The sequence below is a fragment of the Solea solea genome, chromosome 15, assembly GCF_958295425.1.
Source record: "Solea solea chromosome 15, fSolSol10.1, whole genome shotgun sequence".
In the NCBI taxonomy this organism is placed as follows: domain Eukaryota; kingdom Metazoa; phylum Chordata; class Actinopteri; order Pleuronectiformes; family Soleidae; genus Solea; species Solea solea.
In genome coordinates, this window is record NC_081148.1 from 17829283 (window position 1) to 17844267 (window position 14985).

General features: G+C 40.1%; 2 protein-coding genes across 3 annotated transcripts; one reads left to right on the forward strand and one right to left on the reverse strand.

Annotated features, from left to right (window-relative positions):
* Window positions 1-347: 347 nt before the first annotated feature.
* On the reverse strand, window positions 348-6973 carry eloal (elongin A, like). Of its 2 annotated transcripts, none has more exons than XM_058651395.1 (11): window positions 6768-6973; window positions 5922-5978; window positions 5713-5825; window positions 4674-5619; window positions 4508-4598; window positions 4261-4422; window positions 4052-4149; window positions 1903-2083; window positions 1668-1782; window positions 1292-1407; window positions 348-1203 (listed from the first exon to the last, which is right to left on the reverse strand). In XM_058651395.1, the coding sequence occupies exons 1-11, from the start codon at window positions 6846-6848 to the stop codon at window positions 1142-1144; spliced, it is 2022 nt and encodes a 673-aa protein (XP_058507378.1). In that variant the 5' UTR covers window positions 6849-6973; the 3' UTR covers window positions 348-1141. The 2 variants fall into 2 exon arrangements, with proteins under 2 accessions (XP_058507378.1, XP_058507377.1); XM_058651394.1 differs by lacking the exon at window positions 6768-6973 and adding an exon at window positions 6136-6756.
* Window positions 6974-8559: 1586 nt separating this feature from the next.
* klhl31 (kelch-like family member 31) lies at window positions 8560-12425 on the forward strand. The gene is made up of 3 exons (XM_058651398.1): window positions 8560-8666; window positions 9528-10730; window positions 10837-12425. The coding sequence occupies exons 2-3, from the start codon at window positions 9556-9558 to the stop codon at window positions 11567-11569; spliced, it is 1908 nt and encodes a 635-aa protein (XP_058507381.1). The 5' UTR covers window positions 8560-8666; window positions 9528-9555; the 3' UTR covers window positions 11570-12425.
* The last annotated feature ends 2560 nt before the right edge of the window (window positions 12426-14985 follow it).

Here is a 14985-nt window from a genome sequence, read left to right on the forward strand (position 1 = left end):
TTTGAATTTCTAAATTTAAAAAAAGGACATACTTGTGTCACTTTCCAGGTTGGATGTTCAAGTCAACTCAACCTTTTGTTGCAGAGGCCTCTTGTGGTGGGAAAGTGTCATTAACCATCAGGTTATTTTGCCACCAGCCTCCAAGGTTTGCAAGGTTTTAAGCCCTGATGTCAAAGCCCTTTTTCTCTATTACACATATAGTGCTATCAATTGATAGGGTTAGCAAAGCAAATTCCAAAGTTATACACTTCTACAGAGATGCATAGTGGCATTGTTTTAAACCATTAAAAGGTCCAGTGTGTAAAATTTAAGTAAAATGTGTATTAACTTGGCAGAAATTGAAAATAAGTGTAAAATCACTTTATTATATAAAGTGTAATGGAAGGGAAAGGTGAGGTGAGGGATATTCCGCAGGTGCAACATTCATTACACAATACACACAATGTACCTTTAAAATGAAAGAAAGCTGAACAAGGGGTGTAATCTCAGCATCTTGCCACAGGTGGCACTAAAGTCTGCAGCAGTTTCAAAACCTCCACTCAGTGAGAGTCCTTGACATGTGGCAGATAACCTTCCACCATAAAACACATTTTTTTTCTGCGCGTTCTGAAGAAAACAAAAACTTTTCCTCCCACAATGGGAGACACTTTGTTGACATTTGAGTGGGTGTCAACAAAATGTAGGGCACAACACAGAAAAGGATGAAAACATCAATTTAATCAAATATACTACGAGCAATAGTTAATGTGTATGTATCACTGTGCGTACTGGTAGAAGAGGTAGGTTATACCATACATTAGTGTAAAAGTGTTACATTATCTGAAATAGTTTGTGGCAAAAATGTGTTCACTGAAAATAACATTTCTCCTGACATCCTCTAGAGGGAGCAATAGCTCATTTAATAAACTACCACTGACTGGCACGCAGGGACTTAAGAGACAAGAAGCGTCTAAATCATGTGAAGTTGCTGATTTAATTGTGAAGTAATAGTGAAGACAATTCATTGTTATTGGAGGGAAAAAAACATGACATAAGCCTACGTACGAAGACAAACAACACAGAACAATTGATGGAGAACACAGACTTATTATAGAGATGACAGTGCACTTTTCCCATATTCTCAAACAGCAACATTGTACAATTATCTGCGTCCCAACTGTTTCTTAAATGCCTTTAAGGACTTCGCCATCATTGGAGCCACTCCTGTGAGAGCAAGAAGAACATATAGCACAATTATATCCATATTCGAATCTCATCAATGTGTCATTTTAAAATGTTCCCATCAGCTCACTTGTTTTTTTGCGAGACTCTTGTGAATTTCCTCCACCTGAACTGGAGCTGCTGAACCTGCTGGACCTGCTGGGCTCATTGCAGCTTGGACGCAATGCAATGTCTTTAGGTTTCACGCTGTATCAAACAGCACAGAGACATAAATATATAGTGACAGACTCTTCTTCGTTCTTCATTCATCCATGTGATGACAGCTGTCAAACGTGTCTAATAAGAACAAGCTGCCGTGTAACCAAACTAAGACCGGTTCCGTGTTTGGCTAAGTCCAGGCAAACAAAAAACTGGTTTTACTCTTGATATTTTTAGGTATAAGTAGGCGGTACACAACCTCAAACCCTGTATAGATCATTCTCTGTATTTAGGACGCCAAATCCCACCTGCATCTGAGCTGATTAGGCTGCTGAACAGCAGTCCCATGGATTTCCTGCTGAATTCGCACATCTCTCGGCGGCTTGGCAACAGTGTGAATAAATGCCATCTTCACCTGCCGACCTTAAAAAAAAAAAAAAAGTATAGAAAGTAAGAATAGTCTGTAGTTTAGAATGTAATTTCATGGGGAGTCATTTTCATGTTTGCACTGCAATGTATGCGGTTGGAATTGTATTGACTGACCTTTGGGTTTATTAGAATGTGCTGAAACGATACTTTTTGTCAATCTCTGGAGTTTCCGCTCCCTTTCCTCCGAGAGTCTGATATACATCTCTTTCCACGATTCATACTCCTGAAGTTGGGAGTCTTTGAATTCCCGTTGACAGTGTTTACCCCACAAGTGGTCCGTCACTCCGATGTAGATCTGTGGAAAAAAACTTGTTACTGGGCAAACAAAATAAGCACACAAAGTGTTGTAGTGATCTGTGTGGTTGCTTAATAATGTAGAAATGTAATTTAAGTAAACCTGCTTCTTAACAGCCATATTTTTGGTACATTGTGGGTCATTTCAGGATGCACAGCATGACAATTAAGATAATGTTTTTAATGTTTTACAGACTGAGTGCCAGATATGACAGTTAAAGTCAATATTCAGATTACAAAAATGCACAGTGTGTTGTTTTTCTGTGGATGCAAGGACTTTACTATGCAGAATATCTAACAAGGAAGCAAGTAGGTAGTCAACAACGCAGTGAACACAGAAGTGATACGTAAAGGGAGATAAACGATCCAACAGCTTTTTGAACTTGGATGAAAGAAAGCTAGATAAGTCCTGCTTACAAAGAGCATTTTTAATTCCTCTCTTGTATATCATGGAAACATGAAGATGTCCGGGTTTTCTGATATTCAACAGACTAAAGTCTACTCAAATTGTGGCCCATGGGCCACATGCGGCCCATAACTAAATTCCTAGTGGCCCAGCCTGTGTTTCCACCAGAAATAACTGAAGCAATAACGAGAGAAATCCATTTCACTCTCCCTCAAAGATTCCTACGTCAATTCCTACAGTAGTCTGATGAGGTTTGATAGCAGTGTTGGTTCTTTTGTATTCCGTTAAAGGCACTTTGAGACGTTTGTGGGTCGTACGTGACATTATGTTTATCTTATTTCAAAGAGAAACAAATGCTAATAGCGTGCACCTTTTTGATGTTGTGCACTTGAGCTGCACCTGAGATAGTTGTAGCTAATACTGTGCACTTTTTCACACACTTTGACGTGTGCCAAGGACAGAAAATATTTTTATTACTAGTTCTTTATTTTATTTTTTTTAAATGCACTTTGTGATGTACGGTTTAAATTTGTCATCAGCTGCTGCTTACTGGCTGCAGAAAATGTCTGGCCCAGCTAAATTTCTTGGTTTGAAAATGCAGCCCAACTGAGTTTTTAATTGAATAGTTATGCACTAGAAGATACCAGGGTCACATCTTCAGTTGTGTATTTTATCATCATGAGGTGGTTCAGGCATCTGGTAAGGATGCCTCCCTGGGGAGGTGTTTTGGGCATGTCCTTCCGGAAGGAGACCTCGGGGCCAACCCAGGACGTGCTGAAGGGATTATGTCTCGTGGCTGGCCTGGGAACGCCTTGTAATCCCCCCTGGGAGGAGCAGGCGGAAGTGGCTGGGGAGAGGTTGGTCTGGGCTTCATTGCTAAAGCTGCTGCCCCCACGACACAAGTAGAAGACAACGTAGCGGAGGGAACGGAGGTGTTTTGGCACAATAATCAAACAATCATCAGCAAAATAATCAATAATCTATATTCAAGCAGAAAACAATCAAGCTATACAGTAGGGATTGCAATTATTCCTTCAGTGAGAGTAAATGTTCTCACTTACACCGTTAGGTGATAATTGTGTTTTTTTTAATTTTTATCATTTCTATACTATTATGTTAGATTGACACCAGACAAGAACTCTGTGATGCATATTATAAGGTAAAACTTGACTAAACTGTAGCTTGTATACTCCATATCAGTTTTGTATGTTATAAAAGATTATAAGCAAACCACCTTGGTGAAAAGCACAAAATCAAATTCAATTGGTTGCAGCATATGAAAAGAAGCAGCAACCAAGATACACGACAAACGTTAACATCATCTGGTTGACGACTACATCATGGCCACATCACATCCTTTTATTTACTCTTTTAACTTTAACTGTTCAATTATCGGAAAAGGGGATTTGTTCATATCTATCTAGACAGTGGGCCATGGATCAAATTGATAATTTGATCCTCCAGTCCTCAGAAGGGTAAGCCCCAGTGCTCAGCAAGTGTACCTAATAAATTGGCCACAAAGTGTACCTCTGTCCTGAATATACTCATGTGTCACATTCTTACTGGGTTGCATTCTTCAATGCGTAGCAGCTGCTCCGGCATACACCTCTCCAACACTGGCTCCAGGATTTCAAATGGGACTCCACCTGTTTCATACAGCACTGAGAGGAAAAAATCCTCTCAGAAAAAATCCCTAACCCATCTTAAAAATCCAACGTACTGACAGAGACATCACAGCGGCACATGAAATAACTTCTTTGACCATAACTCACAGTTAATGTTGTTCTGGAGTGTGCGGATACACTGCTGGTACAAGCTCAACATGGTTGGGAGGAAGACCATTTTGGCCCCAGAGTAAACTTGCATCTTCTTGTTAAGTCTCTGACCAGTGAAGACGGCAGACTCATCGTCATAGAAGTCCAGGTCTTTCTCAACTTTAAGACAAAAGGAATGGGGGTCATGGAAAAAGTAACAAATATAGAAAATACACATGCATATATATATTGATATATATGACACCTTTCCTATCAAAGTACAATGCAGTGGATTGCTTTTCACATTCAGGCAGAATGGCGGGTAAAGAAATGCCCATCAGGTCCATTACAGATTTCTGAAACATAAAAAGATTAGTAGTTAATATAGATGTGTTTAAAAGTGACACTTACAAAATAATTTTCAAATATACCTGGTTTGGAGGGCTGGCATTTATAGACAACACAGGCAACTTGGAAGGTTCCATGTCAGGATCTGTTCTTGTTCCCTCTTTCACAACAGTCTTGAATTTTTTGGAAGTTTTCTTTGCTCCACACTGTTTTTTTCTCTTGCGGGCATTAACATCATAGTTCAAACACGATTCAAAAGACTTGGAGGGTTCCTCTCTGGCACCGTCCCTCTCCTTGTCTCTGTGTTTCATTTTGGCCTTTTTGTTTTTGTGCTGTGAAAGCTCCTCATTTTCAGACTGTTTGAGAGCACCGTGCCTCTCTTTACTCATTTTCTTCTTTTTTTTCTTCTGGACCTCTGAGCTCCTCGATATTCCTGAGGATTTCTCGTCTCCAAAATTGTCCAGTTTTAATGTTTTTGAGTATTTTTCGTTGCATGTAAATAAAAAAGATTCTTTGTCTTCTTTTGATGAGTCTTTCGATGGCCTTGATTTCTTACTTGACTCTTTTTCTGATCCAAAGTTGATTTTCAAGTTTTCCCCAGAATCAGACCTGGATCTCTGATGCAGGTCCTCTAACTTTTTGTTTTTACATAAAATGTTGTCATCTCCCAATTTTCTTTCACTCCAACAATTTGTCTTTTTTGGAGCAGGGGAACCATCCATTTCGTCCTTTGCGGTTTTCTTTTGTAAGACATCACTCTGAAAGTTATTCTGGGTCTCTTGTTGAATTTTATCTCGATTTCCCTTACTTTTTCCATCTTTCTCTTTACATCCCCGTCTCTCTGTATCATCTTTCATAGTTCCAGTTTTGGAGTGGGCCTCATCTGAGAAATCCTGACTCTCACTGTGACATGTTGACCAGTTATTGTTTAAATCCTCTGTTGTGAAACCAGCAGCATTTGGACAGTCTGTGTTGTCCTGTTTGTCTTTAACAGACATAGTCTCTGACAGAGCTCCATCTTCTGTGAGGCTGCATCAAGCAGGAAACATGACTTAATTTAGTCAAACATGCACACAATCGACTAAACATTTTACTAAAAAGTTAAATAAACATCAACATCACCTTGTGCCCTCCTTAGAAAGAAGTTTTTTCCAACCCCTAACTAACGTTTTGGCAAATTCTCCAGCTTGTTCGTGTCTGCGCAGAGAGTTTACCGTTTTGCCTATCCCAGTTTCCTATACACACAGAAACTTGTTAATGTCGTAGATTTTAATTAACGATATGCATAATGCCCAAGAAAAATTTATCAACACTAAATGCAACAGACTTACAGCAAGAATGTCTACGTTGATATCCAAATCCTTGAGTTTCTGTAAGACCTTGAGAACCTACAGAGAAAGGAATGAGCACATCAACGGGGATTAAATGATCTAACAGTAGCATTATTTGTCAAGCGTCTTGTATGGATGGATTTAGTTTTGTCATGTTCACACACACACTGAATGCTGCTTGAATGTGAACTAAAGAGAAGAAAACCTGACTAACCAAATATGGCGGTCCTGGTTTTGGATCAGCACAGTTGCTGATTGTGCATTCAAAGCAGAAGCTATTAATGGAAACTTCACACACCCACTTAGGCTGCTCCATTTACTGCACACTATAAATGGACAGCTGCTTAAATCTCACTGTATATGCATTACGTTGTTTTCAGGAAGTGTGTGTTCTAAAATGTTCTAAACATTTTGTCTAAATACTTAAACATTGGGCCAGTTTAAATGCACACACTTAGAAAAAATATATACACGTGGCTTAAATTAGAGCGTCACAGCCTGTGTGGATGATGGACAGCCACAAGTTGAACAACTGGAGAGGAGCAGACAATTTTAGCAGCGAAGTCCCTCCCCTATTCAAACAGCCTGACCCCCACAGTGAGGTGCAGTCCAAATGTGAGGTGCAAACGTTTTGTCTGTCTAAAAACGACACCCACTAATAAAAACTATAAAAGCTATAGAGTCACTTCCGATAGAGAATTAACTCTGGAGAGCATGTGTTGTTTGAATCATTACGCACGCGCGCGCACACAGGTGGCAAATCTAAACAATCAGCGGTGAGATTAAGCCTGTATAATTATCAAACAATCCAGAGGCTGCATGGCTTCCCACCCGCCGTGTATCTACCGTAGCAGACTCAGCCGCAGTGTCTGTGAGCTGGAGTTTGAACCGCATGACTTTCTTGACCACATCAGAACTGTTGGCCATCGTGGTGACTCACGTGCCAAACCGTCTACACACACCGGGCAGCGCGCGCCCATTGATGACACTATTATAATGGGGCGTAACCGGAGACAGGGTTGATTATGTCACCATTCATAGTAAACATATTGAACACGAGCAGGGGGTGAATGATGACAAATTAAAAAAATAATAATAATATGGGCCTGTGAGCAAAATGTTGCTGTGTTTAAATCAAAAACTAAACATGAATGGGAAATAATTACCTCTTACAAATTGACCCTGGAATCACAGCAGCTTCATTAGAGGCTACTGCCACCTTGAATTAATCCAAATCAGAAAGCGTTACTAAAATCTTCTTCAAATCACAATATTAGAAACAAAAATATAAACATGATAAGAAACACGTACTTTCAGAAAGAAATAAGACCATTTATATTCAGCCTTTACTGACCAACACATGATCTGCACACACTGGAGCTCCCATTCAACGGATTGTATTACCAGTGACGTTTTGAGTACGACAAGTTCTTCCTCAGATTCAGGAAGACTGTAAGGAAGATTTTGAATGGATTGAGCACACTTCTAAATATTCTATTATTAGATATGCCTGTCATGTTTCTATCTTACATTCTATCAACATATCCACAAAGACGGCATAATCTAATATTAACAGATGTAGTGGATACATGTGTATGCTTCCTCAAAGCAAAGAGAAAGAGGTTCTCAAATTGAGGCAGTGGTCTCATGATGGGCTTCAGAGAAAGAAAAATATGAGTTCAACTAAAAATGAAAACATATCATATATGGAATATCAACAAACAGAAGCTCTTGTGCTGATCCTAATTTCACAAGAATTCGACACCAACCAGCCATTTTATGTAGCACATGGGACGTCTAATAAAGTGGCACCTGGTGTGTTTTGCTGCTGCTGTAGCCCACCTGCTTCAAGGTTTGACATGTGTTCAAAGATGGCCCTCTTCATACTTTGGTTGTTACAAGTGTTTGGAGTTTTTTTTATATTAAACTGTTGCCTTTTCATCATTTTAAACCGGTCTGGCCATTCACCTCTAAACTCTGGCGTGGATAAAGCATGTTCACCCACAGAACTGTGGGTCACTGGACAGTTTCTCTTTTTCAGACCTTCTCTGTAAACCCTGAAGTCCCATTAGATCAGCAATTTATGATAAACTCAACAACAACCATGCCACATTCAAAGACACCTCAATCACTTTTCTTCCCCATTCTGATGTACAACATTTGAACATCAGCAGGTCATCTTGACCATCTCTACATATTTTAATGCACTGAGTTGTTGCCATGGTGTACAGGTGTACATATGTGTACCAATGAATGTATATAACCCAATAACAATTTGGCTTCTGAAGGGGAACATGCCAGCAATGTATATTTACTCTAAGGTTAATATAATTAAATAAACATGTAATGAAGTGTTTAACTTTGAATCGTCTGTACGAATGTGCCCATATATACAGCTGGGAATGTTTTACTTATATTCATTTCTAAAGGAAAATAAGATGGTCTTAACACCTGTAAGAGTGTTATCCTGTAAGAATGTAATCTTCATGGGACATCCCACTTAGGGATCGGGGCCTCAGGAGTTCACATCAACTGACTGAAAACTATTGTGGGACACTATATGTTGGGGGTGTATGGTCCCTGCCCTCTGCCACATGCTTTGCACAATACCTGATTGGCACTTGCTCCCCTAGAGGAGGAGTTAACTGCATGTCTCTTTCAGCAGGGGTGATTACTGGTCTCTCTCTTCTGCTCCAGTAACTGGAGGCGCAAGTTCCTTCTTCACCAGCCTTAACTTCAAGTCAAGTAAGTGGAGTTTTCCCATGCTTTAATTTAAACTATTTTCTTACCTACTTCAAAAGCAAATACGTTGTCTAAATATGTGTTAAAAAATAGCCACAATGACAGTAGACTGCAGTTTTTCCAGTGTTGTGGGTTAACAATATGGAGTGGCTATTAGAGAGTGTTTTTGTCATGGAGAAGTATTTTTGTACATATGCAGGAGAAGCCTGACATTGTTAAATCAAACAAAGAAAAAGGGGAAAATAAAAATTCCCCCAATATGAACCTACACACTCAGAGGACATGAGGCCTGTTGCTCAGTGCTCATGTCTCAAAGTCTATAAAAGGAACGTCATGGCAGAGCCGTCCAGCAATGCTATTCCTGGACATACTGCTGATAAATTGTGACAGATGCAAAGACGGACATGTTGACCCACTCACTCTCTCACTCCAGCATCACCTAGTAGCAAACATGTTTTCATAGGTGTCAGCGTCTACCAGTGTCTGAATAAATTTCACTAACTCTAAAACCAAAGAACTTTTCTCTGTAAAACCAATCATTTAAATGAGCAGTGATTTTTATATTGTTGTTCATCTTGGGGTAAACAATAAGTATGTAAGAAGGAGGATAACAGGAACTCAAAAGAGGGTAAATGTATGTATCTGCACATTAAATAATGACAAATATTTCAGAGATACATGATATTTTGATGCAAATCTCATGTGAATGTGTCAGACCCACAGCACACTTTCAGCCACATCACTGATGGTTTGACAAGAAGGCCAAATTTTGCCCATCCTTTGCCAGAATAATTGCAATTGTAAAGCAGACTCTGTGCTTTTCTGACAAATGCATGTCGTTTTGTTGTTTTGTCTTATGTTCAGGTGTGGGCTGTGTTCTGCTGCTTCAGCCATGGCACCTAAAAAGAACAAGGCGACCAAAAAAAGTAAAGGAGACATAAATGAAATGACCATAATGGTTGAGGACAGTCCCGCCAACAAGATCAATGGGTTAAATGCTCTGTTAGAAGGAGGAAATGGCTTTAGCTGCATTTCAACCGAAGTTAATGATTCGGCGTATGCCCCTAATCTTCTGGAAGGTTTAAGCAGCATGAGACATGAGAGCTTCCTCTGCGATCTAACGGTCTCCACCAAGTCAAAGTCATTTGACGTCCACAAGGTTGTCATGGCCTCCTGCAGTGAGTACATTCGTAACATCTTGAAGAAGGATTCAACACTTCAAAAGATTGAGCTGAACGACCTTTCACCTGTTGGCCTCGCCACTGCCATCACCTACGCCTATTCCGGAAACCTGACCCTGTCACTGTACAGTATTGGCAGCACTATTGCTGCGGCTATGCTGCTCCAGATTGGCACCTTGGTGAAGATGTGCAGTGATTTCCTCATACAGGAGCTCAGCGTGGAGAATTGCATGTATGTAGCCAATATTGCCGACGCCTACAGTCTCAAAGAAACCAAGGAGGCAGCTCAGAAGTTCATGAGGGAGAATTTCATTGAGTTTTCAGAAATGGAGCAGTTCCTGAAGCTCACCTATGAGCAGATCAGTGAGTTCCTCTCAGATGATTCCCTGCAGCTCCCCTCAGAGATCACCGCCTTCCAGATTGCCATGAAGTGGTTGGACTTTGATGAGAAGAGGCTGAAGTACGCAGCCGACCTCCTAACCCTCATCCGCTTTGGCACTATCACTGCCCAGGACCTGGTGAGTCATGTCCAGAGCGTGCCCAGGATGATGCAAGACTCTGAGTGCCACCGTCTCCTTGTTGATGCCATGAATTACCATCTGCTGCCATACCAACAGAACATCCTCCAGTCACGCAGAACAAAGGTACGTGGTGGCCTCAAGGTGCTTCTCACAGTTGGTGGACGTCCTGCCCTGACAGAGAAATCTCTCAGCAAAGATGTCCTCTACAGAGACGTAGATAACGTTTGGAACAAGTTGACAGAAATGCCAGCAAAGAGCTTTAATCAGTGTGTGGCAGTCTTGGATGGCTTCCTCTATGTGGCAGGTGGCGAGGACCAGAATGATGCAAGAAACCAGGCTAAACATGCTGTTAGCAATTTCTGCAGGTAAGAGCTGATTGATTTAAAAGTAGAATTTTATCATATTATTTTCTGTACAACCACAAAATAACCTTGATTCCCCTTGTTCAACCTTGTTTTTTATTTTTTTCAGATATGATCCCCGCTTCAATGCGTGGATTCACTTGAACAACATGATCCAGAGGCGCACCCACTTCAGCCTCAACACTTTCAATGGCCTCATGTTTGCCATTGGTGGAAGGAATGCTGATGGTGTTCAGGCCTCTGTGGAGTGCTATGTGCCTTCCTCCAACCAGTGGCAGATGAAAGCTCCTATGGAGGTGCCACGCTGCTGCCATGGCAGCTCCGTCATCGATGGAAAGATCCTTGTATCTGGAGGTTACATCAACAACGCCTACTCCAGGGCTGTGTGCTCGTATGACCCGTCCACTGACACCTGGCAGGATAAGAACAGTCTCAGCACACCTCGAGGATGGCACTGCGCTGCCACTGTGGGAGACCGAGCCTATGTCATGGGTGGCAGTCAGTTGGGAGGTCGCGGGGAGAGGGTGGATGTCCTCGTCGTTGAATCTTACAACCCTCACAGTGGGCAGTGGAGCTACTGCACACCTCTTCACACAGGGGTGAGCACAGCTGGCATTTCCAATTTGAACAACAAGGTCTATCTCCTTGGAGGCTGGAATGAGGGAGAGAAGAAGTACAAGAAATGCATTCAGGTTTTCAACCCCGACCTCAATGAATGGACTGAGGACGATGAATTGCCGGAAGCTACAGTTGGCATTTCATGCTGTGTCGTCACCATACCCACAAGGAAAACACGAGAGTCCAGAGCCAGTTCAGTTTCATCTGCACCAGTCAGTATATAAGGGTTTAATTTATTAGAATTCTGTATTTTACATGTCCAAAGGTCTCCAGCTTTACTGTTGCATAAAACTTGGTTCTCAACTGTACCAACAGCTAATTCATTGGGACACTATTTAAATTAACTTTCTTTTGATTAGCAAAATGCATGGGAACATGTTCCTATAAAAAAATTTGACAAAAAAAGCCGGTGCAACTGATACACATGTTGCTATTCTCAATGTTTGTAGTTTAGTATTTTTCACATCATTCATGTCAGACAATGTTTATGATAGAGACAATCTGTGCATAATAGGTGTCCATGTCATTATTTTTAGTCCAAGAAATTTCCATTTGGGGCCAAAAGTTGGGATCTCATTAGCCCTTTTCTATGGCAAATGTATGAAAAGTTTAAACACAATCTCAGTGTTAAAATTAATCTGTGACATTTGTGACTGAGAAAAAATGACACTGGATTATGTGACAGTCCAGTTTATGGTGACGACAACTACTGTGATTCTCAGATACTTGTACAGACTAATGAGTGTCAGAAAGCTGGAGCTGTGTTGGCATCACCTGCCAGGTGTAGGTGTTTGTGATTGGTGTTTAAACACACTGCACAGTTTTCAGTTATCTTGTGCCGAGGGTTGTATGACTGACACAAACACCATCAGCAAAGAAGAAGAGGGTTGAATGGATGTGTATGTGACAATAATAAACTATTTTTAAATAAAGAAAGAGAAATGTGACTCTGGAGAGATGCTGTCAGCCTGAGCTTTCCTGGAAATCAGTATGCATGAATTCCCTGACTGCTCATGTCTTTTTTTTTCCTTTGTTTTTAAATTTTAATTTTAATTTAAATTAAAGAAATGAAGTACGCTATTTTGAGCTGTGGTCAATCATTATTTACTCAGATGCTTTTGTTGTTGTTTTATAATACTTTTTGTTTTTAAGAGATGTATTAATGTTAATTGCAATTTTCAAGAACAAGAACAAGAGTGATATGCAGGTTAAGGAAAGAAGTGAAGATCAGTGAGCAGCAGTATGGGTTCATGCCAAGAAAGACTACCACATATGCTTTTAGAGTGCAGCTGGAGAAGGCCAGAAGAACAACATGAACTTGATTGGGTGCCAAGAGATGTTTGTTGTATTTTATGAGGAAGTCGGGAGTGGCAGAGAAGTATGTGAGGGTGGTGCAGGACATGTATGAGGACAGTGAGACAGCAGTGAGGTGTGCCGTTGGCGTGACAGATGTGTTCAAGGTGAAGATGGCATTTAATCAGGGATCATCTCTGAGCCTCTTCTTGTTTGCAGTGGTGATGTGCAGTTTGACAGATGAGGTGAGGCAAGAGCATCCGTGGACTATGCTGTTTGCAGATGATATTGTAATCTGTAGTGAGAGTATAGGGGACATGTGGAAAAGAGCCTGGAGGTGGAGGTATACTTTGGAGAGAAGAGGAATGAATGACGAAAGATCAAATGAGTAGAGATAGAGAGTGTGGATGAGTTTAAATATACCTGGGGTCAACCATCCAAAGCAAACAACAGTACACAAGAGAGGTGAAGAAGAGAGTGCAGGCAGGGTGGAGTGGGTGGAGATGAGTGTCAGGGGTGATGTGAGGAAAGTCTACACAGCAGTAGTGAGAGCTGCTATGACGTATGGCTTGGAGACAGTGGTACTGTCCAAAAAACAGGAAGCAGATCTGGAGGGGGTACAGTGACTGACCATTGTTTTCCAACCCCCGCAACTCAAGCACAGGAAGCCCAACACATAAAAATCGATTTTATAAAAAAGCAAGTCACATTCAGAAACAGTGAAGTTGGACAATGAAGTTAACACGATAATTTGACACCCATATTGGAAAAGGATGTTGATGGTGTAGCTGCCGGGCAGGTGGAAAAGAGGAAGACCACAAAGAAGGTTCATGGATGAAGGAGGACATGAGGACAGTTGGTGAAGCCAAAAGAAGAAGATGACGATTCATGTAACTTGCAATAACTTTAAAGGCCAAGATGTACAAAATATGAAGATAAGGATTAAGTTTCACCTGATTAATTGGGCAATCACAATGATACAATATAACTTCATTTGTATTATTATTATTAGTATTATTGTTATTATTATTATTAATATTATTGTTATTGTTATTGTTATTATTATTATTATTATTATTATTATTAATAATAATAAGAAGAAGAAGAAGAAGAAGAAAAGTACATTTTATTCGTTGGCGCCTTTCTTGACACTCAAGGTCACCTTACATACAATACAAACATAAAAATAAAGATAGAACCAAATATATTAGTTACAAAGTATAATTTTGTGAATGTGGACTGACACTATTATACACATACACTTTACGCTAATGTCAAAAATGCAAGACAAGGTAGAACATTTTATGAGGTAATTTACACATTTTCTCATTTTAATCCAGTCAGTGTCAAAGAGAATAAAAAAGAGACACACCTTTGTTTGTTTTTTACTTGTTTGTTTTACGTCATCTTAACTGAAATGTAAGGCTTTCACATGCATGCACTTAGACAGGTTAGTGTCAATAATACGTTTTTTGTTAACATTATGACTTTAACCTATAAGGACGGCAGCCAGCATGTCACACTGTGAACCCATTCTAATTTGTGTGTGCGAAGAAACAGGACTACTAACATGTAAAATGAACCAAGTAAATACATACATGATTTATGCTCACCGGTCACTTTGTTAGGTAAACAGGACACCTATAGTTTCAGGATTGGGTTCTAGGTGGATTGTTTAGAGATGGTGTAAGAGATGATTATTTAAGTTATTGTTGCATTTCTATAACATTATGAACCTATCTGGCCATTCTCCTCAGACCTCTAGCATCACCTAAGGCATTTTCGCTGTGAAAACTGATGCTTTTTCAGACCATTCACTTTAAACCCTGCAGATGATTGTGTATGGTAGTTTATAATATAAGTTTATAAGACATATGTTTTTCAGATACTCACCATGCCAAGTTCGAAGTCACTTAATCAAGTCAATCCTAAAACGGAAAGATAGAAAGGTAGAAACTAATTACTGTCAATCAGTTTGTGGCTGTGTGTGATGTACAATAAGGACAATGTTGTCAACCAAGGTTTTGAGCACTGTCATTCAAATCTATTAAAACCACACCTAGGTCATCCGGAAATGAGTTTCTGATTGTGAGAAAAGGATAAAACAACTTCACTGATTATTAAGGATTATGCTTTATGTATACACACTGTAAGATTGCTGTGTCACTCTTACAATCACCTTCTACCTGTCTTGATTTAGCAACATCATTCTTCAGCGCTGGCCAGCCATAAAAATGACTCACTCCTTACTTTGATGTGTATTACGATTGCTTTGTGGTGCTTCAGTTTATCCTTAGTCATGCTTGAACATGTGTATTCTTTTATTTTATTAAAAGGAATACATTTA